At 36.1% G+C, this 25,275-nt stretch overlaps 1 protein-coding gene across 1 annotated transcript in view; it reads right to left on the reverse strand.

Moving 5' to 3' along the window:
- Positions 1–21,780, reverse strand: part of rgs3a (regulator of G protein signaling 3a) — a 140,193-nt gene extending 118,413 nt beyond the window's left edge. The window contains exons 1-6 of the mRNA XM_037692167.1: positions 21,702–21,780; positions 9,222–9,272; positions 7,975–8,033; positions 7,796–7,890; positions 7,555–7,629; positions 3,490–3,544 (exon numbers count right to left, since the gene is read on the reverse strand). Coding sequence (XP_037548095.1) covers positions 3,490–3,544; positions 7,555–7,629; positions 7,796–7,890; positions 7,975–8,033; positions 9,222–9,272; positions 21,702–21,780 — 414 coding nt within the window. The remainder of the gene's footprint in view (positions 1–3,489; positions 3,545–7,554; positions 7,630–7,795; positions 7,891–7,974; positions 8,034–9,221; positions 9,273–21,701) is intronic.
- Between the last annotated feature and the right edge of the window lie 3,495 nt (positions 21,781–25,275).

Below are 25,275 nucleotides of genomic sequence, written 5' to 3' on the forward strand. Positions count from 1 at the left end.
TCACATACATTTACCAGTCACAACGCTTTAACTTATTCCAGTATTTGGTACCTGAACATCTGTACTTCTGTAAACTGTGTGTGTTTGCATGTGTGTGAGTGTACATCTGTGTTTTTTCATTAACAATTCTGTGTGTTAAATGACACCATGTGGCAGAATGGACCTGATTCATAATCCTGATGGGCACTGTGTTACTAACAATAGCTTGACAAGACTACTGAATTTTGCCACAGTTCTACTATCACACATTTGTTGCAACACACATATGCACAGTCAGTCTTCTTTTTCACACTGAATAATGTGGCACTATGGATAATGACCATAATCTCCGTTTAAAAAGCATCTTATCTAAGTGAACAGATTTCTGCCGGCTGTGAAACAAGGGGGAGGATAGGCAGTGAACTTATTTAGAAGAAGGGGGAGGGGAGGGCATGTGTCCTGAAAAACAGGGAGGGATTTAATCCATCGTTCGATTGGGGCATAAAGAACGCAAAGAAGAAAAAAGCACCACGTGACAAAAGAGTGAAGACAAAATGACAAGATGTGACAGCAGTTACCAAAACAACAGCCTACACACACAAACTCAAAATGCTTCTGAAATAAAACGACAAAAAGGCAAGCATACTGGAATTGACTTGTAGGAAAAATTGAATGAAACAACAAAGGATGTGCTGCAGAGGATGAGGAGACAGGACTCCCTATGAATCAAAGCTAAATCTTTCTTATTAGCATATTAAGCCAATTAAATATTCATTGTGATAAATGTTAGAGGAAGCAAACAGTGAGCCTCAATGAAATTTGTTTTGATGCTTAATTTCCATGTAAACGTGAAAGTTAATTAGTATGTAAGAATATACAATAATACAAATACAATATCAACGACTAAAAACTATTAATATTAGAAAATACGCTTTAAGAAGTTTCTACATTTTGTTAAATTATATTTTTATTGCTTCAGAATTAAGCAATTCTTTCTGTTCATGCATTTTATTCATGAGCCTAGTCCAGCTGTCTCCAGTCCATCAGAGACACAAAACCACTCCTAAAGTCAATATAGACTCACTATTTCCTCTAACACACACACATTTTAAGACAGTGTGAAGAAGCCAGAGTTCCCAAACAAGAGACCAACTCAGGCATGAGGAGGTCAAGTAAATGCCACGCAAAAAAGGCCTGCACAGCTAAAACGCAAACAAGGAACCTGCTTACAGTAAAGTGACAGTGCATAATAACTAACAAATGACAAATGCAAAATAAATGAATAACACCCAGGCCCTGAAATATTACATGCCAATTATGTGCATGCACTAACCAAGACACTTGGGATTTTTGTGCGACTATGGGGCAGGAAGAAAATGTGCCCATCTGCATAAACAGTGAACAGACAGAAAATAAATTAGAGATAATGTTTAAACAGTGAGAGGAAAGAGGTAAGAAAATGATTTATGGCATCAAACAGCAGTGTTGTCCAGTCCTGGCCTGTCCACTATCCTAAATATGTTCCTGCTGTGACGCACCAGACTCAAAAGTATAAATGACCTCAACAATTTATCTTTTTTTGTAAAATCCTTTTAATCACCCATCAACATAAACCAAGTGTGTTAAAGCAGGGGATCTAAAACATGAAGGGAGGTTGACCCCAAGGACCAAACCGTAGGGATGCACAATATTATCGGCATGGTATCGGCCGATATTAGCGATAAAGGTAAATATCGGACATTCCATCAAAATAACTCACCGATATAAAAGGTGCTGATTTATATATATATATATATTATATATTTATATAGTGTTGCATCGTTTTCAGCCCCTTTTTGGCGCCAAATAATTCCACAGCAGCGAAAGCCATCTCTGTAAGTAGAGCTAGGAAAAAATATATATATATCGGTATTTGTATCGGTTATCAGCCAAATAATTTTTAACATATCTGCCAAAAATCCAATATCGTGCATCACTATAAACAATCGAGCATGGTCAAATTCTGGACCTATACATCATCTTTATATCAACTGGAACAGTGCATATATTGGAGTAATTGTTTTCAGGTTTCCTTCTGAAATGCTCTTCCTAAAATGTTTCCCCTCCACACACACACACACACACACACTTTTAGGTTTGTTTCACTGTTTGAAGTTGTGTGACTGCAGGCGTGATGGTATTATTCTGTTAGTTGGTGCATCACTTTATAATAGACAAAATCAGAATGAATAGCCAACAAACCCTGATACTTAAACATACTAGTTATACATGTAAATATCACTGGTAATCCTGTTTGTTTCTTACAGCATGGCAGCATTTCAAGTTTTGAATTTCAGCATTAGTGTCCACCTTTACATGGTGCTGTGGTCATACACTTGTCTGTTTTACAAAACGACTAAAAAACTTTATGAATTTCACAAAACTGGAGACTGATGAGGAGGATGGGCAGAGGAGGATAATATGGTGCGGATCCACTTCAGTTATTTTGCAAAAAAATTGTCCTTTTTGGCCATTGCGAGGAATGTGCTAATTAAATTATTTTATGAGCAGTAGGGAATACATCACCTTCAGATTTGTTGAATATAAAAACTGATTTGCATTTTGAGAAAGGAGACAAAGAAATTTCTGCAGTAATTTGATATCGAGTTGGTCAATCAAGTTTACTGAGATCTGTTTTGCAATGTGCACATTGTCTTTTCAACCCCTCTAATAAGCATAAACTTTAAACAAAAAATACAAAGCCTTAAATAAATCTATAACAACTTTTGCGCATCTGTGAGACATTTTAATTTTATTTTATTGTTTCTATTCACATTTTTCCTTTTATATCGTCTTCATTTAATAAAAGCTGCAAAAGAAACTCAGCTGGTGACAATGTGGTGCCATGCTATGCTAAAACATATCTATCTTTAAATGGAAACAAGTATACAGACATGTAAAATGAAACTTTCAATTACACAATAAACTCAGTATTAATTTGTTTATTAACAACTCGAGTACGCAAATTTCCATTTTTGTGTAAAGTTTATTATTGTTAAAAAAAATTACATAAGCGACATCAAGTTGAAAAGTCATTTAAAACCACAAGTTTATAGCGTTTTGGATCAGAGAAGTCTAGAGACAAAAGTCTTAAATCAAAATACAAAAATACTAGTTGAAATAGGAGCACTCTGGTTAGAATATTTTTACTTTAATTCAGTAAATGGCATAAATCATGCTCTGAAATGCCTAAATAGTGTGCATATAATCTGTTTCCTAAAACCTTTCAGCAGAGAGGCTCTGACTCAATCTGTGTTCCCGTTCCTTTATCTGGAGGCAACACTGCAGTGCTGTGACACTGGTAACCTCAAAGTGTTTCCTCCAAACTATTAAGGTCACTGGAATTTTTCTACACTGAATTAAACTCTTAACATCATGGTCTGATGGTTGAAACACACAGCGCGAGACACACAGACAGCTAAAAAGAACACAGACTATCTTTAGACTTGCGGTCTCTGTGTTCAAACGTACCTTTTCTGCCTCCATAAGGGAGCGTACGCCAAAGCTCATGCAGCCAAGCAGCACACTCGCTTTGTTGATGCTGAGAGGCAGACAGAGAAAATAAATTGGTAAAAGGAAAATCAATAAATACCCCGGTGCAAAATCAGGGTCTCATCTAATTCAAATGCAACAGTTTGTATGCTTTTATTTATCCTGTAGTCTGAAGTGAACCAAATAAATGAAAACTAATCAACATTTTGCTTTTAATAGTTTGATTTTACCTTCTGCATTGATTTTTTCCTTTATTCAAATATATTTTTCCAATATGGTGTATAATACGCAAATACAACTCTGTAATAAATCCAACAGGAATGTAATGTTTGAGCTCTTTATGTGTAATGTCTGCTCGACAATAATCCCCAAAAACGACAAGCAGAACAATAAATTTAATTCAAATCGGTAAAAAATGAACATGTTATAGTTCAGAAATTATTTTGATTCATATAATATGCTTGTTTTTGCATTTTATTATTGAGTGAGGACAGCTTGTGTATGTTTTTTGTAGTGGGCATGTTCAGTTTTGCACACATGACGAAAATAATTCTGGACAAGCTCACAGCTGGAGACAAGCCGTGCAGCTGCTGATGCTGTTCTGATGACAAAACTGGACGTCAGGATAAACCAACACCTGACCTGCATCTTGTCTGCATTCAGTACAAAAAACAGCAAGTGGCAGAAAAAATAATCCTCACATTAAAAGAGTAACACTGAAAACGTGTGTTTTCAGCATTAAATTTAGATTTTATCATCAAATAGAGTATACAAGTAATGTTTTGTAAAGAAATTATTCCACAAACTGACATCAATAAATTTAATTACATTAAAATATCTCTGATTGGTAATTTCACATAAATTTTAGTCCAGGTTAAGATGCCCGAACAAATTATAGTCCAACTGAACAACAACCAGCTTCTTATCCATAAACCATAACCCAAGTGTAACAACCTGCTAAAAACTAAATCATTATCAATAGTTTACTTTTAATGTGATCATTCTGGATAATGTAATATATATAATATAAAGGAAAAGTGGGTTTGTTAGGAAAAAGCATCACAGAGTTGGGGTTGTAGATAAAATAAAGTAGAAAAACAGCAAAAGGTAACTTCATGCTGTTTTGTTTCTGCCTTACTTTGGTCTAAATACAGAAGATTGTGCAGAGAATCTCAGCAGTTCATCCCTGCACCACTCCTTTTCACTTCCTAATTGTGTATTTATTGTCAAATGCAACAGTTAGTGTGTATGAACATGATCAATATTTGAAATAAATTTAATTTATCTACTAAACATCCACAATCAGATTTTTTTTTTTCTTTATTTGGACACAGGAACTCTGGAAAATTCATAAAAAGTTGTGTAGGTGAAATTCAAATGTTATTTTGTCTTTACGTCCCAGAGGTTTAAGTATTTGTGTAAAGATCAATTGAGCTTGGTTGGAGCAGCTCTTTGGCAAATGTTCAGTGGTGGTTAAGACGATTTGCTGAAGAGGCGGTCCCTCAGACAACTTCCCCGACAGCAGCAGAACAAACAGCAGGGCGTGATGAATAAGCACATCGCATGACATTTCAGCTGGATCTTGTTATTGCTTCTGAGATGAACACAGGTGCTGCAGGGATAAAGAGCAACCCTGCAGAGATCACAGAATGTAGGTTTGTTGATAATGTGTCCATGTTGTCCACAACCTCGTTTGCGAGCAAGAAAGATCCAGCAGTACAGTATGCATGACTCTATATTTAAGATATGGCCCAAACCAGTCCTTTGATATCTATCCTAGTGCAGATACAAGTGAAGTCATCGTGTTGATTTTGTGACCTTTTTTTACTGGAGGTGCTTGAAAATGCAGATGTTGATAAAGTTGGTCAGATTACTGTTGCTCATCTTTTTCATTCATTCAACCTTTATTTATACAAGCTAGCCTCACTGAGCCATGGGGACTCATTTACAAGAGGGACCTGTTCCAGACATTACATATAAAGTATAGACAACAAAACAGTAAACAATGACAACAATAAACTACAGTAAAAAATGTAGCCAAAATAAATAAATCAGGGTGCCATACAACATGGTGAAATACTAAAAACAAGATCATATTTGCTTTGATTTTTCTATTGACATTATCAAATGTTTGAAACCCCTTAAAGAAATCAAGGAGGACAATTCATTTAATTTCTTGTTGTAAGTTGTTCCAGGTTGCAAGAGCTGAGTAGGAAAAGGCCTTTTTGCCAAGTTCAGTCTGCACTGAGGGAATGCTGCAGGTAATGATGGCCTTAGAGTGCAATCTCCTCCCACATGCACTGACGGCATGACATATAGGAAGGTAGCAGATCAAAGAGGGATTTATAGATGAAAATGAACCAGTGTTAGAGCCTACATGTAGATAATGATGACCAACTGACCAGTGAGTACAGAGTTCAGTGATGGATACGGTAGTTACAACCAGTTATGAATCTTAGCGTGCCATGGTAGACAGCATCCAACATCTGCAAGCTGCTGGCAGGGGCATTCATGTAAATAATGTCATCATAGTCAGTGGCTGGTAGTAAGGTAGAGGTTACGAGGCGTTTTCTGGCATTCAGAGTTGACCAAGATCTATTTCTGAAAAGAAACCCAGTTTTAATTTCAGTTTCTTTATCAAGTTTTCGATATGTGGTTTAAAAAAAGAGATGTGCATCGACCAAAATTCTGAAGTATTTATAAGAATCTACAAACGCAATAGGAACCCAATGCATGGATGAGATAGGAGGAAGAGTTGCTAGCATCAACTTCCTGTTAGAAAACAACATCCCTTTGGTTTTGTCAGCATTTAGCACCAGCTTGAGGTGAAATAAGTGACTGAATGATGTCAAATGTAGACTGTAGAAGCTGGAAAACCTTGGCAATTGTGTTAGCTCAGCAATAAACAACAGTGTCATCAGCATAGAGAGACAAGGATGTATCAGGAATGTTTAGACCTACATTGCTTATATAAATTGTAAAAAGAGAGGGACCTAAAACTGAGCCTTGTGGCACACCATTGGTGACCGTTAGGTAGCTAGATAAAGTACTGTCATGTCGAACACATTCCCTCTAAAGTGAGTGTCTACACATGAACAGCTGCTCACTGGTTTATTGTAATGAAAGCAAATATCATCTTGATGACGTACAATGGGGCACAAAATGTCTTCATGTTAAATTATATGAACAAATAAAGCAGTATGTACAAAAATGTTAATTCTCAGTTCCTTTGCAAACATTAAAAAAGGCAGAAGACTTAAGAAATTAAGTCTTGAAAATAAAATCAGAAATTTATCGGCATGATAAAATGAGCTCATACTGAAGCATCCAGGTATAGATTGCATCCTGTAAATACAGAAGAATATATTTATGTGTGTAATTTTACTGTAATGTTTGCTGTGACAAGATTTCCTAAATTAATACGATGAAAACATTTGATGTGATTTGAGCTTAAATTTGTATCAAAATAAAAAAAAAAAAATAACTGCAAATAATTTGTGTTCCAGAAACTGTCCCAAAGAAGAGCTTGTCTGATCCTAACGGTGTAAATTTTTTTACATTATGCATGTCTGTACAGTACACACTTGCTTGCATTATGCAGTATTTATTTTTTTATCAAATTGAGACATAAATTCTTTATATTAAAAAAGATAGAAAAATTAGGTTCATTACATTCAATGGAAAGTCGTTACCAGTATAATATAAAATGCTCAAAATAGAATTTTTCTGTGTTCCCAGAGCACAGCGATGCTTTTTCTTCCTGCCCTCTCAATACCGTTTAGCTCAGAAACATTTGTGATTCATTCGACCAAACATCCAATGACCCTGTTTCAGCTCAAGTCTGCTGAAGCAGGAAAGCAAACAACACATCCACTCTGCCAACTCCAGAGACAAAATAAAACATGCAGCTGCAGCAGTTGGAGAAGAGGGCACTTAGCCTTACGTTTGTGCACATGTGTTTTGAATACTATAATGCTGCGTGTTAATTCTTCCATGTTGGTTCCATTGTCATCAGCACTAATCACAAGCTGCAGCTTTCTCAGCAGATACCTTGTTGTAGAGTCAGAGTTCCACGCTGTAAAGAGGAGTCTCTTATGAAGGTCTCCTTCACTGACTGCACTGCCAACAAGAAAGAGAAAATAAGTCAACTAAGGTAGTATTGGATTTGTTCAAACACAGCGTAAAGTGGATTTATGACGAGTGTCAAAACTGAATGTACCTTTGTCAGTGGGCTTGCTATTTTCTCATAAAAACAAACTTCTCTGTGAACTGTCTGAATACTTACAAGTAAAATGTCTGTAAGAAAGCAGGGTTTCGACAGCGAGGAACCATCTGAGTCTTCTGTCGCCCTCCAGGATCGGAATCAGGAAACATGCCAACCTGCGAAATAAAACAAGACGACAAACTACTTTCTAACAGAGTCTGTAATTTATTGTACATACTGTATACACCGAAAACACTTGCCTTAACATAGGAGTCACATGACCTCTGGCACTCATCCAGCATGTCCCTTGCCTCCAAAACTGAACAGATAAAGCACAACGAGGAAAAGTTTTCAAATCTTTTTTCACATTTATAATATTTCAGGGTCATTTAAAACACATTACATGTATTTCTCTTATTATTCTACATGTTAGTTTGTTAGTTGTGGCAAATAAATTACAAGTAATCCTGGACAGCTTTTATTTATTTTATTTTGGTGGGAAATACAAAATAATTCACTCATTTAATTAAAGACTTGTTTAACGGCTGGATGTATATTGGAAAACATTTGTTTTAGTTTAAATATAACAAAATATAAAACCATTAGGGCGAAATATTAGTTTGTAAGTTGTGTAAGTTTACAGTTAAACATATTGTTTTGCAAACTTTAAAAAGTTGTTGCTTCTGGATGATTGATGGTTCTCACAAGAGAGATGTGAGTTGAAACATTAACAAGAGCTCGTTTCACACAGGAAAGTTAGATTGTGGCAAGAAGGCTGGCTGTTGCTGTGTCTAAATTTTGGAGGAAATTCAATCGAGATGGGAAGATTGTAAGAGAAACACTATAAGAATGAGCCTTTACTGCAGGAAAGGCTCATTCTGAATGTGCTTTATTGCTAGAGTTATGAATCCTTTAAATTTATTTTAAGATTAATAAAATTCTGATAAAATAAACTTAAACACCTCACAAACTTACTCCAATATAAAATAAGGATGCGTTGTACATTGGTTGTTGGTTTTCTTACTGATTTCATCCGTTTTTGTGGGGTTTTTTTACATACGTTTTTTCAGTCATTTAGTGCATGTTTTGCTGCAGAGTTCTACTATTGCACAAGATTATACATTCATGAATTGAAATAGGTGGGAATTTAAGGAATAATGGGCCCTTCACAGAGAAATAACAGGAGCACAAAAGCTGCTGAGAGAGTAGATGGACATTTCAAAACCAAAAACAGGATGGTTGCTGGGAAACTAAAATAAATAGCCACTTTTGTTGGATCAATGTAACCACCAACCTTTGCTTCTCATCATTAATTGTTGCCTGTTGTGGTTTGATTAGTGATCTGCAGTGTGCCAATCCATATTTATAATCTGCAAATTAGGCTTCCAAACAAAATAATGTTGCACTCCCGTTATATTTATCACATTTACTTAAAACATTACGGTGATAAACAGGCACAGACACCAGTCTTGTTTAATATGAGCAGCCTGTATTTAACATGACTCACCGCTGACAACAAGTATTTCATGCTTTTTGAAGATTGACAGCTTGAGCTGACCTATAAACATGAGAGAAGAAAGGTTATTACAGGTTGACAGGAAGTGATGCGCGTCTACTTTACTTTTCAAGTCAGAAGAGCCTTGCTTGACTCGCTCATAAAACTGTAAAGTTATAGGTTGGACAGTAATAAAAAAAAGGTCTCAGGATAGCCAACTGTATTATCGAGCTGTGTTTCTGAAAACTGGAAAGCTGATTACTCCGCTTTCATTGTAGCGGTGCAAAACTGTTTTTGAGGAGTGAAACAGCAAAGCTGAATCGGGGCACTTCAAAATGTTGAAGGTTCAGCACATCAGCAGAGAATCAGGTTTGTGATCAGCACATTGAAAGACTAAGTTAATCTCTTTGTCCCATTTTAGGAAAGTTTACGTGTAATTTTGGCGTTATTCTCCCTGGATTAATTTGGGGAAAAAGCTGCTGCACAACAGAGGGTAGAAAGATGTGTCTTTACTGAGAGAGTAGTACAGAACTATAATCACTCAGAGCTCTATCAGATGATTTTGTGCAGACATGTTAGTTATAACATGTGCTAGTTTAACAAATTGGCCAAAAACAGATACACCTCTGCAACAGTTAATAATAGCCAGGCTCTACTAATGGGTTTAAGCTGCAATAAAGGATAATAGTGCACTATTTGTGCAATTTGCAGCATTTTACATTTTTTGTAGCTTGGGTTTACTAAAAATTAGCTCGTTTTTGTTAGCCTTTGTGTTGCTAAAATTGTCTGTTTTTTTAAGCTAGTCTGAGTTTTTTCTCTCATCAAGCTGTGTTGACACAATCCAGCACTATAAAGCAAAAACATGGCTCATTTTTGCAATATGTTAAAGCCAATTTTATATAACTAGATTGTTTTACAATCTTTTATGTTTGTTGAAGAGATTGATATTTCATTTTAGTGGCATTGCAAACTTTAAATGTAGGCTATATTTAGTTCTGCTTTTAAGTTTGAAGAATGACTTTTCATTTGCCAAAAAATGTTTTCCTTAATAAAAACAAAACTTTCTGTGAGTTCAAGACAATTACCAAATGGCTTTATTAAACAGATTTTTAAATAAGCTAATGAGCAAATTTACTGTCACACTAATTTTTAGTCTTAACTTTTACCTGTAGATTTATATTTGGCACAGGACTGAACTCAGTTTTCTTATCAAACTTAAAATAAATTGAAAAAATCAGCACAAAAGCCTTAACAATGTTTTCCAAAATGTATTTCAGGTTATTGTGTCTGATGAGTAGCATTTAAAAGTAAAATCAGCTTTCAGATCATACATTTTACCATCATTGTGGAAGTTAATACAAGTGTTTACAAGATATAGAGCTTGACGATATAAAACTGGCAGCAAACCAAACACAAGCCAACACTGGTGAACGTTCTGCCCACGTGCAAATCAAAAAAAGGTCAAAAAGCCTCGAGCATCTATTGATTGTGCTGTTTATGTGTTTCGCTGTGTGTATCGGTCTTGTTTTGGTATATTTGTGAGAGCATGAAGTGGGAGGTCACTTTCCAAATCAGCCCTGAAAGCTTAGCTGTGACCAAAACACTGAACAAAGATAAGCTTCATTAAAGTTCTGTTAGAAGTCAAAGTGTAAAGGTTTTGATAGGACACTTGGTTAAGGTTAGAGTAAAAATATATAATCCCACAAGCTAAAAGCACTAGTTGTTACTTGAAGGAGGTGCTTATCTCCAAGTTCTTTTCAAATAATTATGGTTCTCATCTTTCAGCAGTGATCAAGAAAAAAACCTGTCGATACAAGAGGACAACTATGAGAAGCAGCTGATGCAGGATGAGAACTGCTACTCCTCTGCATCAAAAGGATTTTTCTCTCTGTGAGATATTCTGAACATGTCCGACCGACTGTGAGGAGTCTCCAGGGAAGACAGTGACTCAGAGAGAGCTTTGCCCACAAGATGGCATACCTTAGAGGGCTTTTTGTTTCCCTGCATTTGCTCTACTGACAGGAATCCTGAGACTTCAGAACAACCCTCCAGCAGTTATATTGCATGTTTCACACAAGAGACATGAAAAACGGACATTTTCACTCCATTCTGTCACCTTTTATTTAGATCTAGAGAAATTAAGAAATGTGCTTTTATTTGCTAAACTTTTGCCATTGTTTGCAAGTTTTCTCATAATAGTGGGTTCTAATATTTGGCTGAGCATATGCTGCACCAATCTCCACACACTTACACTGTTTCAACTAGCTGTGCAACACATTTGCATAGTTTATTCTCATCCTAGAAAAGCTCAGATTTTATGAGCAAAATAAAAATTTCATGCAAAACAGTTTTATGAATTACAGTAATCTGCCATTTTGTACGGTGGCCCTGAGGTGTAAATGAACATCATTTGAAAAAATTTGATTTTTTTTTTTTTTTTTTTGACAAAACAAAATTAAATTAAACCAAACCGGAAGTGGTGTTTATTCTTTTGTGTGTGTGGGTTTTTTTATTATTATTTTATTAACAACATAAAACAGAACAATGTACAATAGGGTCATTCCTACTATTCGGTGCCTTTCAAGTCCCCATGCCATAATGTGGTATATTTTGTTAAATGGTGGGCTTATATTTATTTTATTAATCTCACTTTATATGTTTGACTCCCCCTACTATAAAACACAACCATATGAATTTATTTAAAAATAATGAAATCTAATTTTAAATGCAACTTGGGTTTACTGTCATGTCCCATTTCATGTTTCCTAAAATTAAGTTACAATTCTAATTAATAAATACAAAAAAATGTCATTTTTAAAATAATTTTGTTTAATTTAATGACTTTTATGATATCAATTTTTTTTTTTTTATGCTTAAATTATTAAAAATAAATTGAGTCCCTGAGTCAACTGTCCACCCTGTCCCCCAGTTCGGCTTTTTTTTTTCTTTTCTTTTTTTTTTGTCTTTCAGGTACACCTGGACTCATACCTGGACCTACCATTCTGTGTTCGTCTGTCTCTCCTTCCTGTCCTCTCAACCAGCTGGTCAAAGCAGATGGCCGCTTGTCCTGAGCCTGGTTCTGCTGGAGGTTTCTTCCTTTTAAAAGGGAGTTTTTCCTTTCCACTGTTGCCACTGTGCTTGCTCAAGAAGGGAGACTGCAACGAAGCCCAAGATTCAACTTGTCAGCTGGATTCCTTAGATACAGAACATTATTAATTGGCTTTTATGTATGTGAACGTTCCTGTAAAGTGCTCTGAGACAACTTTGTTGTAATTTGGCGCTATATAAATAAACTGAATTGAGTTGAGTTGAATGTAATTCCGTTTTTTCAAATGTTGTTCATTTACACCTCAGGGCCACTGTAATTTTGTAATGCAGTGCGCACACAAAAGAAGAGGAGCTGCCTCTTATAGTTGTAAGAACCATTTAGTCTCTCCTTCATAGAGCTCATTGAACTCCTGACACAAGAACAAGACACTCTACCAGGCTGTGAAACAAAATCATTCATCGATTAACGAAGGCTAATTTTTCTGCTTAGGTTATTTAAATTTTGTTTTAGTGAGGAGCATAAACTGATTACATTTGTGTATTTGTTATAGACTTAAAGGTAGGCTTTGAATTTGAAGACGGTAAAAAAAAAAAAAAAAAGTAATTTTAGATTCAGCAAGAGTTAAATATTTTAGAGTCCTCACAAACACAGTTGCTGTATTTGTCTTTGACTACTGTCCATCATTTGTCTTATCCTCTCCTGCTCAATCATTCTCTGTTTGCCAGTTTTTCTTTTTCTCTCCTTTCCTCAACACCTCACGGTGCCGCTGACAACTCCAGAGACTTATTAGTCGTGTTGACATGGCCACAGCTAACACTGGCTTTGTGCTACTCTAAATTAATCCTGCTCATAAGAGCCCAGTCTGAAACTAAAACGAAAGAGACCTACTGTGTGATAATACTGCTGGCACTTCAGAGCTTGGGTACAAGAGATGTTTGTCGTTCCCACACTAAACTTGGCATGCTTCTGATAGCATTGGAGGAACAAAGAAGTAAAAAACACAGAAATATCTTGCTGGCCTGATCATGACTCATACAATAATAGTAATGAAGCATATTGTACTGGACCTATATCACACTATAGACATACCAAATGAAAATTGATGAGTGTAGACTGACAAAAGCCAACAGGAAATGAGCCATTGAAAGAACAATAATAAATATTGCAGAAATTGGGTCATATTTTTTCTATTTTAATCCATGTACATTAGAAACTTCAGGGTATTCGAGTGGTATTACATTTTCTCATAGTCGTTTTATAAAAATTAAACATGCTTTTTAAATGCATGAGTACACAAATAAATATTTTGAAAAACTAATTTAGTGGCTTAAAAGACAACAAATATAAGCACAGCAATAGACGGGTGATATTACCAAGGGGATTGTCGTTCAGTTAAAACCAGTTTTATCATGAAACATGAAAAATCTCATCAACACTTTACTTCTAAGGATTAAACAACCTCACATCGGACTAAAGCTAAAAAGATATACCAAATATATAAAATTTACAGCAGAAACAATCTGACAAAGCTTAAGGCGTTCTGGTTGCGACTGAAATGACCACTTGTATTTATTGACTGGCTCCATGTGGTTCTGTTTGGTTCATCTGCCTGGTTTGGGTTCAAGACTTCAATTCAATTCAATTCAAAAATACTTTATTAATCCCAGAGGGAAATTATATAACAGTCATTGAACAGTCATTTCTAACCCGAACCCAGAGCCCAGCCCCGCCCGACCCAGATTAGGGCGGGGCCATAATAATGTGCACGTGTGGACCGGGTCGGTGTCGGGCTTTTGATTGCGTCAGCGGATGCGCATGGCTGATGATCCAATTATATGGCAACATGGCTTACCATATAAAACCAGCTGCATGCAGCCATTTCACCATGCGCTGACCAGCCTTGAAAGAGGTAAAAAGTTCAGTTAAGCTTCAGATGGACTACTGCCAGCAATCCATCGGCCCAAATGGACGTTCATTCAGCCGCCGCACTTCAGCGGACGCGCACAGCTGACGACCTGAACAAGTGAGATCACAAAATAGCAGACATGTCAGAGCAGGGTCCATGTCTGAATAATGCAGAATGCAGGCAGAAGCAGGGATTTATTGCAATTTGGCAGCCATGAAAGGACAAACAACCCCTCAGCCCTGTGCATCCGCTGACCATTAACTATATAAGCAGTCAAAGCTTAATTAAAAATGTCGGGTGGGGGGGGGGGGTCGGGTTCGAACTTGTAATTACTGTTAATTTGTAGGGTCGGGTGGGGTTTGGAAATGATGGCTACGGGCTGGGGCCAGGTCGGGTCTGATTTTTTGGGCCTGAGTGCAACTCTTGTTCAAGTGTGACTTTGATAAATAAATGGTCAAGATTGTTTTAAGTGTATGTTATTTTGGTTTGACTTTTCAAATATCAATATAATAACAAGAATAACAACAGAATAACAAGCCATTTATGTGAAAGGAAATTACAAATTTCCTCAAAAATGTTCTCTTTAACAAAAATATGCAACAGATCTTCTTGAAATAGATTATTAAATAATGGTCCTTTGTAATAATCTGCAAACAATCTGGCATGTTCCCCTTCTTAGGATGGGAGTTATCAAACCTGACTGAAAAGTACTTAAGGTTTGAAAACAGTCAACAGAGAGAAAAAAAACTTGGCCAAATTCACATTTTGACTGAGATGGGGAAAATATTTTGGGATTATTTTTTATGAAAAATTCACAGATGTCAATATCAATATATTGATAATGACAATATATGATTAAAAATATGGTATTTTTATGACTAAAGTTCAGGTAGATGCTTTAAAGAGTTATAAATAAATTAGAGATTAGTATATTTTGACAACTAACAAAATGCAAATGCAGATTTATAATCTGGAACTCTACAAGGAAAGTTACCAGACTTGGATAACGTGCAATAACCTGTACTCACGTTTTCCAAGTCAAATTTTTGGCTCTTCAGAAATGCACTGACTGCACCCCGGGGTGGCAGAAATTGTTGTGAAGTTGATGCGAATGGAAGGATTTAGAGCTAGGAAGGTCAGGAAAAGTCTCGTCTTCAGTGTAAGAGAAGCACCATATTGTTACGAGAATGGGGTATAAATAAAACAGTACTGAACAATAAAACCTTTTGGAGCTGTGATAAAAGCAATAAATCAGTCGAACAGAGTACTTATAAGCAAAAGAGTACTAAAAGAGAAAAATAAGACAAAAGCAGTCTGTTCCTGAAATATTCATGACTTTGCTCAAAAGCAAAAATACTATTTTTGGCTTGAAGCATACAATATTTGACATTTACCTTTTTGAAAATGAACAATCAGCCATACTATAAAAATCATTCTCTGTAACCCACTTGTGCCTTGTGAAAGTATTCGGCCCCCTTGAACTTTTCAACCTTTTGCCACATTTCAGGCTTCAAACATAAATATATAAAAATTTTATTTTTTGTGAAGAATCAACAAGTGGGACACAATCGTGAAGTGGAATGAAATTTATATAATGTGTCAAACTTTTTTAACAAATAAAAAACTGAAAAGTGGGGCGTGTAATATTATTCGGCCCCCTTGCGTTAATACTTTGTAGCGCCGCCTTTTGCTGCAGTTCCAGCTGCAAGTCACTTGGGGTTTGTCTCTATCAGTTTTACACATGGAGAGACTGAAGTTCTTGCCTATTCTTGCAAAACAGCTCGAGCTCAGTGAGGTTGGATGGAGAGCGTTTGTGAACAGCAGTCTTCAGCTCTTTCCACAGATTCTCGATTGGATTCAGGTCTGGACTTTGACTTGGCCGTTCCAACACCTGGATACGTTTATTTGTGAACAATTCCATTGAAGATTTGGCTTTATGTTTTGGATCATTGTCTTGTTGGAAGATAAATCTCCGTCCCAGTCTCAGGTCTCTTGCAGACAAACAGGTTTTCTTCCAGAATGGTCTTGTATTTGGCCCCATCCATCTTCCCATCAATTCTGACCATCTTCCCTGTCCCTGCTGACGAAAAGCAGGCCCAAACCATGATGCTGCCACCACCATGTTTGACAGAGGCGATGGTGTGTTCAGGGTGTTGAGCTGTGTTGCTTTTACACCAAACATATCGTTTTGCATTGTGGCCAAACAGTTTGATTTGGTTTCATCTGACCAGAGCACCTTCTTCCACATGTTTGGTGTGCCAGGTGCTTGTGACAAACTTTAAACAACACTTTTTATGGATATCTTTGAGAAATGGCTTTCTTCTTGCCACTCTTCCATAAAGGCCAGATTTGTGCAGTGTATGACTGATTGTTGTTCTATGGACAGACTCTCCCACCTCAGCTGTAGATCTCTGCAGTTCATCCAGAGTGATCATGGGCCTCTTGGCTGCATCTCTGATCAGTCTTCTCCTTGTTCCAGATGAAAGTTTAGAGGGACGGCCGGGTCTTGTTAGATTTGCAGTGGTCTGATACTCCTTCCATTTCAATATGATTGCTTGCACAGTGCTCCTTGGGATGTTTAAAGCTTTGGAAATCTTTTTGTAGCCAAATCCAGATTTAAACTTCTCCACAACAGTATCTCGGACCTGCCTGGTGTGTTCCTTGGTCTTCATGATGTTCTCTGCTCTTTGAACAGAACCCTGGGTCTATCACAGAGCAGGTGCATTTATACGGAGACTTGATTACACACAGGTGGATTCTATTTATCATCATCAGTCATTTGGGACAACATTGGATCATTCATAGATCCTCACTGAACTTCTGGAGTGAGTTTGCTGCACTGAAAGTAAAGGGGCCGAATAATATTGCACGTCCCACTTTTCAGTTTTTTATTTGTTAAAAAAAGTTTGACACAACCAATAAATTTCATTCCACTTCATGATTGCGTCCCACTTGTTGTTGATTCTTCACAAAAAATTAAAATTCTATATCTTTATGTTTGAAGCCTGAAATGTGGCAAAAGGTTGAAAAGTTCAAGGGGGCCGAATACTTTCGCAAGGCACAGTATGTTTGCAAACTGCGCCAGATATAAAAAATAGTTTTAGCAAAGAGATTTTTATTTATTCTATTAATTCATGTAATATTAAATTGAATAATTTGTTTTTTCTCTCTTTCACATGGTTTATTCTTATCAGATAGTTGGCACAGTATTGGTAAAGCTTGTAGTATTTAACATATTGACAGTGAGTTTCTTCTTTTCTGCTCTTTTCCCTGTCGAGTTTGCTCTTGTTCATGTGCCAGCATAATTAGGTCACAAAATGTTGAATCCTGTCCAATACAGTGTCTCGAAACAAACATGTCAGCACAACAAAAAAAAAAAAATTTGAATTATAGATGCAGATAACATCCTAAACCTGGACACAATAAAAAGTTAACACATCTAAAACAGATCAGCACAAACACAGACAATGTTTTTAATTCTATTAATATTTCTTTAATGTTTCTGATTAAATGAAGAAGATGGTTGAAACAACGTACTGCAGATACTTTTTGAATTAATTCTTCTTTCACTGGATTATATGCATACAACCAAAAAAAAAGGGAAATGTTCAGCAAGCTGGTGAACAGCTGGGATTATAATTTAACCATGCATTGCACTTGTTCTCAAAATGACCTGGGTGTATCCTCGTCACATTGCTTTAATGAGATAGGTGTGTGTCTCTCTCTCTTGGTGACACAAACAACATTGTAACTGTACACACGTACTTGAACAATAAGTGAAATGTGATGGTGCAGCACATTTAAATGAATGTTATAATTTTTTCCCTTTAGTCTTGCTTGTTGTGCTGCTTCCCAAATAAGATTTTTATATGAAACCACCTTGTTCATTTTTGTAATAATGTTAAACTACAATTCCTTTGGATGTGGAAAAACTGGTGTGTTACATTTGCTTTTCTTACCAGTCAGCTTCATTTTTTAGACCATTTTTCAAACCTATAGAGACTTAATGATGTTGAATGCTACAAAAAGTTGAAACTTCTGAAGGCGTCATAAGTAGATATTTCCTTTTTGCCTTTGGCAAAAAAAAAAGGCACACACTTGTTTTGAGTCATTAAATTAGACACAGTGATGTGTCCAGGTGTGTCTAAGGTATTGCATTCAGCTGCATCCCATGGAAACAAAGGTCATATCCTGCTCTTTTTAAGATGCCCTTGCATGTTTTCATTTGATTGATTTAGGATTGGAACAAACAGTAAATGGAAAATGTATGACTAGGCATGTCACAATAACAAATTTTGCTGGGCGATTAATTGTCTCAAACATTATTGCGATAAATGATAATATTGTTTGAAATTTGACAGTAATTATTCTCAAATTTAAGAAGAAATGCTGTTTAATATATTTCGAGTGTAGTACCTTTTTTGACCACCAGATGGTAGTATGAGACTGTTTGAACTGAAGGATGGATAGTGAGAGAGCAAGCAGCGTGTCTCTAAGATAAATGGGAGGGAGGCCCCTTGACGTGACATGGGTTGTCTTTTTTTTTCAGTTCAAAAAAATGGCGGATGCTCTGTTTGAGCACTTTAGCATAGCATTTTTCACACAAAGCTTTTAATTAAAAAAAAAAACAGTAAACAAGTTCATCATTCTCATGGAGCTTCGACAAGACAGAGTTTTTTTCCCCTGAGGTTGGCCTGTTAGCTTAGCTCGTAGCTTATCTTGTCAGCTTAGTTGCATTTAACGATCCAAAAACATGATTTTGGACGGTTAAAACTCATTTTAAAGAGAAAAGAGAAAGGGAGGGGTCAGTGCAAAGTACCGGAGCTGAGCTTTGTCTTCATTAGAAAGAGAGAGACGCGAAGAAACGATAAAGTCGATAAATGAAAATGAGGTTGATAACTTTCATTTATCATGCAATTAATTGATTTACAGTTTATCGTGACAGGCCCTATGTATGACAAAGAATGTCATAATGAAATACCTTTGGCTATCAAACTAACAACACTGGTTATGGAGCAGCTAACACAAGGTTGTGATTGCGTGTCTCTTACATAAGTGTCCTCCCCACACTCATTTGATACATATACATTCAAAATCCTGCACCTTAGAGTCAGAGGACACTGTCAGTCATTAAAGTAGTTTTTATCAGCCAGGATGAGCAAGAAAAGAACAGTTAATCTCTGCTCTGAGAGATTTTCCCGAGAACAGGAAGCATTGTGAAAAGTTGGGGAAACTGCTCTGTGTAGGTTTTAAAGTTTTCATCTGGGGCAAGTGCCAGTTCATTCCATTTGATCCGGGGTGGGAACAAAGAGCAGATTTGATGAGAGACACAAGGTGGCTTCTCTTCCTACTGAGTTTATTTTAACAACTTTTTAATATAACCTCCCAAATTCACATTTGCTGCCAAATCCAGTGAAATCAAACTCTTACAACATAATCCAATCAGGCAGGTGGATCAAATTCACTGTTTCCATTTAATCCACAGAGGAGACACCTGTATGTCAGAAGGAAAAATGACTTGACAGAAAGAATATTCTAAAATAATTGTTTCATACTTTCAAAGACGAGGGTTTGCATAAACTCAGTAACTGGAAGGCTGCACTAAAAGCCCATGTTTGATCATTTGAAATGTTCTGTGTATTTTAATTATGGTAAAAAGGAAGTTTCCCTTCTTACACGTAAGAGTTGGCAAACTTCATTTTTAGAGAAGAGCATGAGTTGAATGCTCAAACATAATTTTTGCTTCAATGATGCTGATGACATTAATTTATTCACACATTCATTAATTTTCTCATGTTAAGGGTTGCAGGGAACAAGCAGCGGTCGACTGCTGTCTGTCCAGCCGTCAACGAGTGAGAAGAGATTATTAGTCCATCACAAAGCCAACAGCACACTGGCATGGACGAGTATTATTATAGATTTTAACACTGATTTTTTTAACGCTTTAAAACAGTAATCAGTACATGCTCACAGCACATAAATTCACTCATTAAAAAATTATATTTCTCTTTAATTCCCCAGCAGGAAGACAAAGCATTTTTCTGATACAGAGCAGAAAACAGCAGTCATGTTATAACTGATGTTTCCTCATGTAAATATCTGTACAGTTCCTCTGCTGGTTTATTTGCATCACTTTTCATGGAGAACTAGAGACCTAAACTCAGAAATGCCCCAGGGAAAGAAAAAGCATTAGGTCTTCACTTGCGTCGTGGCTCTAATTCCTTCAAAAAATTCCTCTTAGGGATCTCCAAGCACTCTATAATAAACAAAAGAACCTTTCTAAAAGCTCACAGACATATTTGACCCAGTTCTGAAGCAGCACGCTGTAAAACTGAACTAAGCAAAAGCCAAAGTAGATGAATCATACATAAAATAGCATAACAGACAAAAGAATACTAGACATTGTGCTATGTGCATATTGGTCTGTTTAGATCAAAACCACTGTTTTGTTGTTCGTATTTGAACTTTTGAAGACTGCACAGACTAAACTTAAAGGAAAGGAATATGTTCAAGTGAACTTAGGTGTTGAACTTAAACCACTCATATGTGACACAGCAGATGTTTTTGTATAGGCCAGCTAAAAGTTAATTCAAGAAACCTTAAAAACCTTTACTGTCCAAAATAAATGTTTTCTCCGCCTGTACATATTCCACTTATAGACATGCACATAATTTTGTGTTTTAGCATGGCTAAACCTATAACACAAACTGCACAAAGGCACAGCTATATCTAGATTTGTGTTAACGATTATACCAGAAGGAACCAAATTTCTGCTAAAGCAAGACCTTCTTTGTTTCAAACACTTGAAAGATAAATTGTAATGCAATGCAGTATTTTTACAAACACTTGTTCTATGACTGACAGCAGCCAGTCAAGTTTGCACTGTGTCAGCAAAAATGATCCCTTTATCACCTTAATGCATATCAGGTCTATTCAAAACAGATTAATAAAACACTTCAAGCAAATGTGTGAACATTTTTAAGAATATAAAACTCTCCAGTGTGATAATATTTAGCCAGAACTTAGCCCCTGGCCTAATCCAGACAAGCAACACAGACATAAAATGCTAAGACATTACCCTTCAACTGTAACCACACCCTTATAAAGCCTTATCCATATTAATTCATTCCAACAGATAAATACTACATTATGGATGAGGTTTGGTCTCAGTAAAGACTGCAGGTGCACACTCCCTTGGTTCAGATTATACCCCTGATAAATGATTCATTGCGCCTCATTACCAGACCAGGGGACATGTTATTACATCCGAGCCTACTTGTTGCTGCAACTAATGTGCTGCTCATCCGGGACACACTGTAGGATTGAATGTCTGTGGTATCAGAGCCTTAATGCACGATCCTTCATGGAACACAAACACATTCCTTCACAGGCACTGACAGATGATTAAATAAGACATTAGCAAAAATGTTATTTTACGCTCTTTAGATCCTTGATACAAGAAACTGTGTTGCAAATTTTAAAATACTGCCACTGCAGTGAGAACAATTTATTTTAAAAGTAAAGAAATTGATCTCACCATGTGTGCTGAGGAGAAAGGATGACGCCTCAGGAGAGTTGGCGGGGGATTTCCGCAGGTAAACTCTCAGGCAGGTCATCTTGTAGAGAGCATGTTAGCTGCTTCTGCAAGTGACTCCGTTTCAGCTGCAATAAAGAGGTGAAAGAAACTTGATGCCTGTTTGTGCATGTCAGAGTGGGAACTGCATACAGGTAAAAGACAGAAGGGAAAAAAACACATAGAGATATATACTGCCCACAAAAACTATTATGTACGTAAAATGTTTGCATTTATGTGGAAGATTTTTACGATTACATTTAAAGATTGTCAGCTCAGCCTTAACTTTAGGAGTTTTGGTTCTTTTTGTTTGTTTTCCTGTTGACTGCTAATTAAGCCACCTTGGGTTAGCAGATTTGCATTTGAGCTTTATTTTGAAGCTGACCAAAGTGTTATTACGGTGGCCCTAAGGTGTAAACGAACAACATTTGAAAAAAAACGGAATTACATTTGAAAAAAACACAACAGAAACACAACAACAATGGAAAAAATAAACAAATTACATTTGAAAAAAAAAACAGAATTACATTAAGCCCAGCTGGAAGTGGTGGGGTTTTTTTTGTGTGTGTTCTGGTGAAGATTTTCAGTTATCCAGGACATGAGAATATAAATTTTGTTTAAAAAGTTCAATACAAAAACAAATAAAGTCCAGTTGTTTTTGTATTGAACTTTTTTTTTTTTTTTTTTTGTGTGTATTTTTATTTTATTTTATTGACAACATAAAACTGAACAACAGAACAATGTACAGTACACACAATAAAGTTATTTATATATATATTTATATATATATATATATATATACACACACACAGGTATATATATACATAAATAAAATACCACTTCCGCTTTGGTTTAATGCAATTCCGTTTTTTTCAAATGTTCATTTACACCTAAGGGCCACTGTATGTTATGGAGACATTCAGTGTCTTGTTTAACACTTTGCTTGTCTAGTGTAAAAAAAAGAAGCTCTGCAACCATTTTTTTTACCCTTTTTATGTGAAGCAAAGTTAACTTAGAAAAACATTTGTATTTGTAGCTTTTTAAATCCGTTTTGATAGCTTCAAGAACTCAAAAGTATTTCAAGATCTCCTTACATTTAACAATTTTCATTTCATTACATTTGAAAATGTTTGGCAAGTGTACAGATGATGCCTAAATATTTAAATCAGCAAGTAATGAAATCAAAGCCAAAGCTGACATTAAAGCAAACAAAGACATACTAAAACAAGTGTTAATACGCAGATTAAATAATCCGTAAATGTGTATAAAATACAATCCAATACTGTGTTTGTATGGCAATAATCCAGATTACTTTTACACCAGGGTTTAACACACCTCTGGGTGAAATGTGGCACAACAATAATTTCTGCAGCACATTGTGTGGACGTCTTGCCCAGCAGCAGTGTACCAGTAACCCAGAGATGAACCTTCAGATTTAATCCTGATTACCATCTGACCTGCTTACCAAGAAGGCACCCAAATTGAGCTTTATTTAAAAGCTAAAAAACATCAAATCTGATGGATTTCCTAATGCTTAGTACATGCTAATTCAACACAGCAATTCTTGTTCACACGCAATGCTCACAACCAGAAACATCCTCCAAGAGACTATTTTGGGAAATAATCATATCTCCTGCCTCCTGTCCCTTTCTCAGGACTTGAAAACTCAAGATCGTTTTCTCTTTTCCTCTCATGCTAACCTCCCTGAACGAAAAGTCCTGATTCATTGAGTCCTTATCGGTTACAAGGAAAAGAAAACAAAAGAGTTCTCCGAAACTCCTACATAGCTTCCCCAAGGGGAAGCAGAACGGGACTTCCACATGCCACGCATTCACAAAAAGTATCTGGTTAAAGACATTAATGTCACAGTTCATAACAAACATGAAAACAAAATAAAAGAAACTCAATCTCTACAAGTCCAGTTTGTCAAAACAATTTGAACATGCTTGATATAAAAAAAAAACATTTTGAGTGCTGAGTACTTACAGTAGTATCTGATCAATATACGACTTAACATAGTAAAGTTTTAAATAAAATAGAGTATTTGGTGTTCCAGCAACAAAAGCAACACAGCTGTCAAATCTTAATAATGTATCAGTCAATACTTTTGGGAGCTTCTAATTTTCCCAATAGTAGGTTACAGGAAAGATAAGGTTGATAAAGAGAAACCATTAGGAGAGGGCAAGTGACACTGGAGGAACAAACAGGCTGCAGGAAGACAGTTAAGATCAAAAAGATAAGTGGGCAAGAATGGAACAAGTTCATTGGAATGATAAATCTTCAACTGGCTTAAATAAAGATTGGGAATGCATGCGCAGTTTTGACTTGGGGGGGTGGTGGGAGGGACAACAGGGACACAGCCCATGGTCTCCACAGCGCTAACTTAGGCTTCTTATTCAGTCCTGCCAAGCTCTGTAAGATAAAAGTCAACAGTGCACTTGCAACAATGAAACAAAATGAGGCAACAAAAAAAAATTCTAGAAAATATTGCAAAACAATTATGGAATGACAAATAGAAAATAAAGTTATTTAAACACTAAATAAAGTTATCCAAAAAGAGACAAATTACAACTATTGATGGGTCACATCCCAAATAAATTACATTAAGAATTTTATAAATTGTAACATCTTTATGTGTAAATTTAGCTTTACTGTAGTACAATGGCGCAACCTAGTGGTGTTGGTGCAAACTGCAGTGTCTGTGCAATCACCAAACTGCACAGAAACTTGTTTACTGTGGGAAAGCATCCCTCAAAAAGAATCATGTGTAAAGGAATAATTTATCAGGAAAATTGTAAAATATCAGTATAGAACAATGATGGTTGAGGTAGCAGCTTCACAACTCTGCAGCTCTATTGAAATAACCACTCCACCTCTATATTTGTCGATTTGATCTATACATGACAACTGAAGGTAATTATTGTCACAGAATATGTGTAAGCGTGGATGCAAACACACGAGGAAGGCTCAAGAGCTAAACTAACCACTTAAATACCTAAAGACAAGGCAAGCCATAAACACAAGACAAAATGCATGAAAGTGAACAGACAATATAATAATCAGCTGTGAAAAATAAAGGGGTCTAAGTCTTAGGGAGGATAAATACTGAGTGAAAACAGGTGTGTTGATTACTGACTAAAGAGCTGGGGAACTGAGGACACCCATGGGCTAAGATTCAACAAGTAAAATAAAATAACCAAATAAGTCTTTATAGCAATATCAGTATTTTGAAAATAATATGTTCATATGTTCTTGTGAACTTGTGCGGAGTATTGAAAAAATTAAACTTGTACTTGCATTTATTAAAGTGTTAAAATGTGTAAAAACTCTAACCTACCTTTTCACTCGAAGTGGTGAGACTTTTAAAGGCCACGGTTTTTTAGTAGGCTATCTCATTTGGTAGAATTGCTTTTCCTTAGCTCAGTTCACTATAATGACAAATCATTCTTCTTGTTAAAAGTTTAACTAATTAAATATTTGAAATATTTGCGCATGATAAATTAGGAACGTGTTTTTTTTGCTGCGTTCTGTGCCATGA

This window comes from Nematolebias whitei, chromosome 18 (assembly GCF_014905685.2).
Source record: "Nematolebias whitei isolate Nwh7 chromosome 18, NemWhi1, whole genome shotgun sequence".
Lineage (NCBI taxonomy): Eukaryota > Metazoa > Chordata > Actinopteri > Cyprinodontiformes > Rivulidae > Nematolebias > Nematolebias whitei.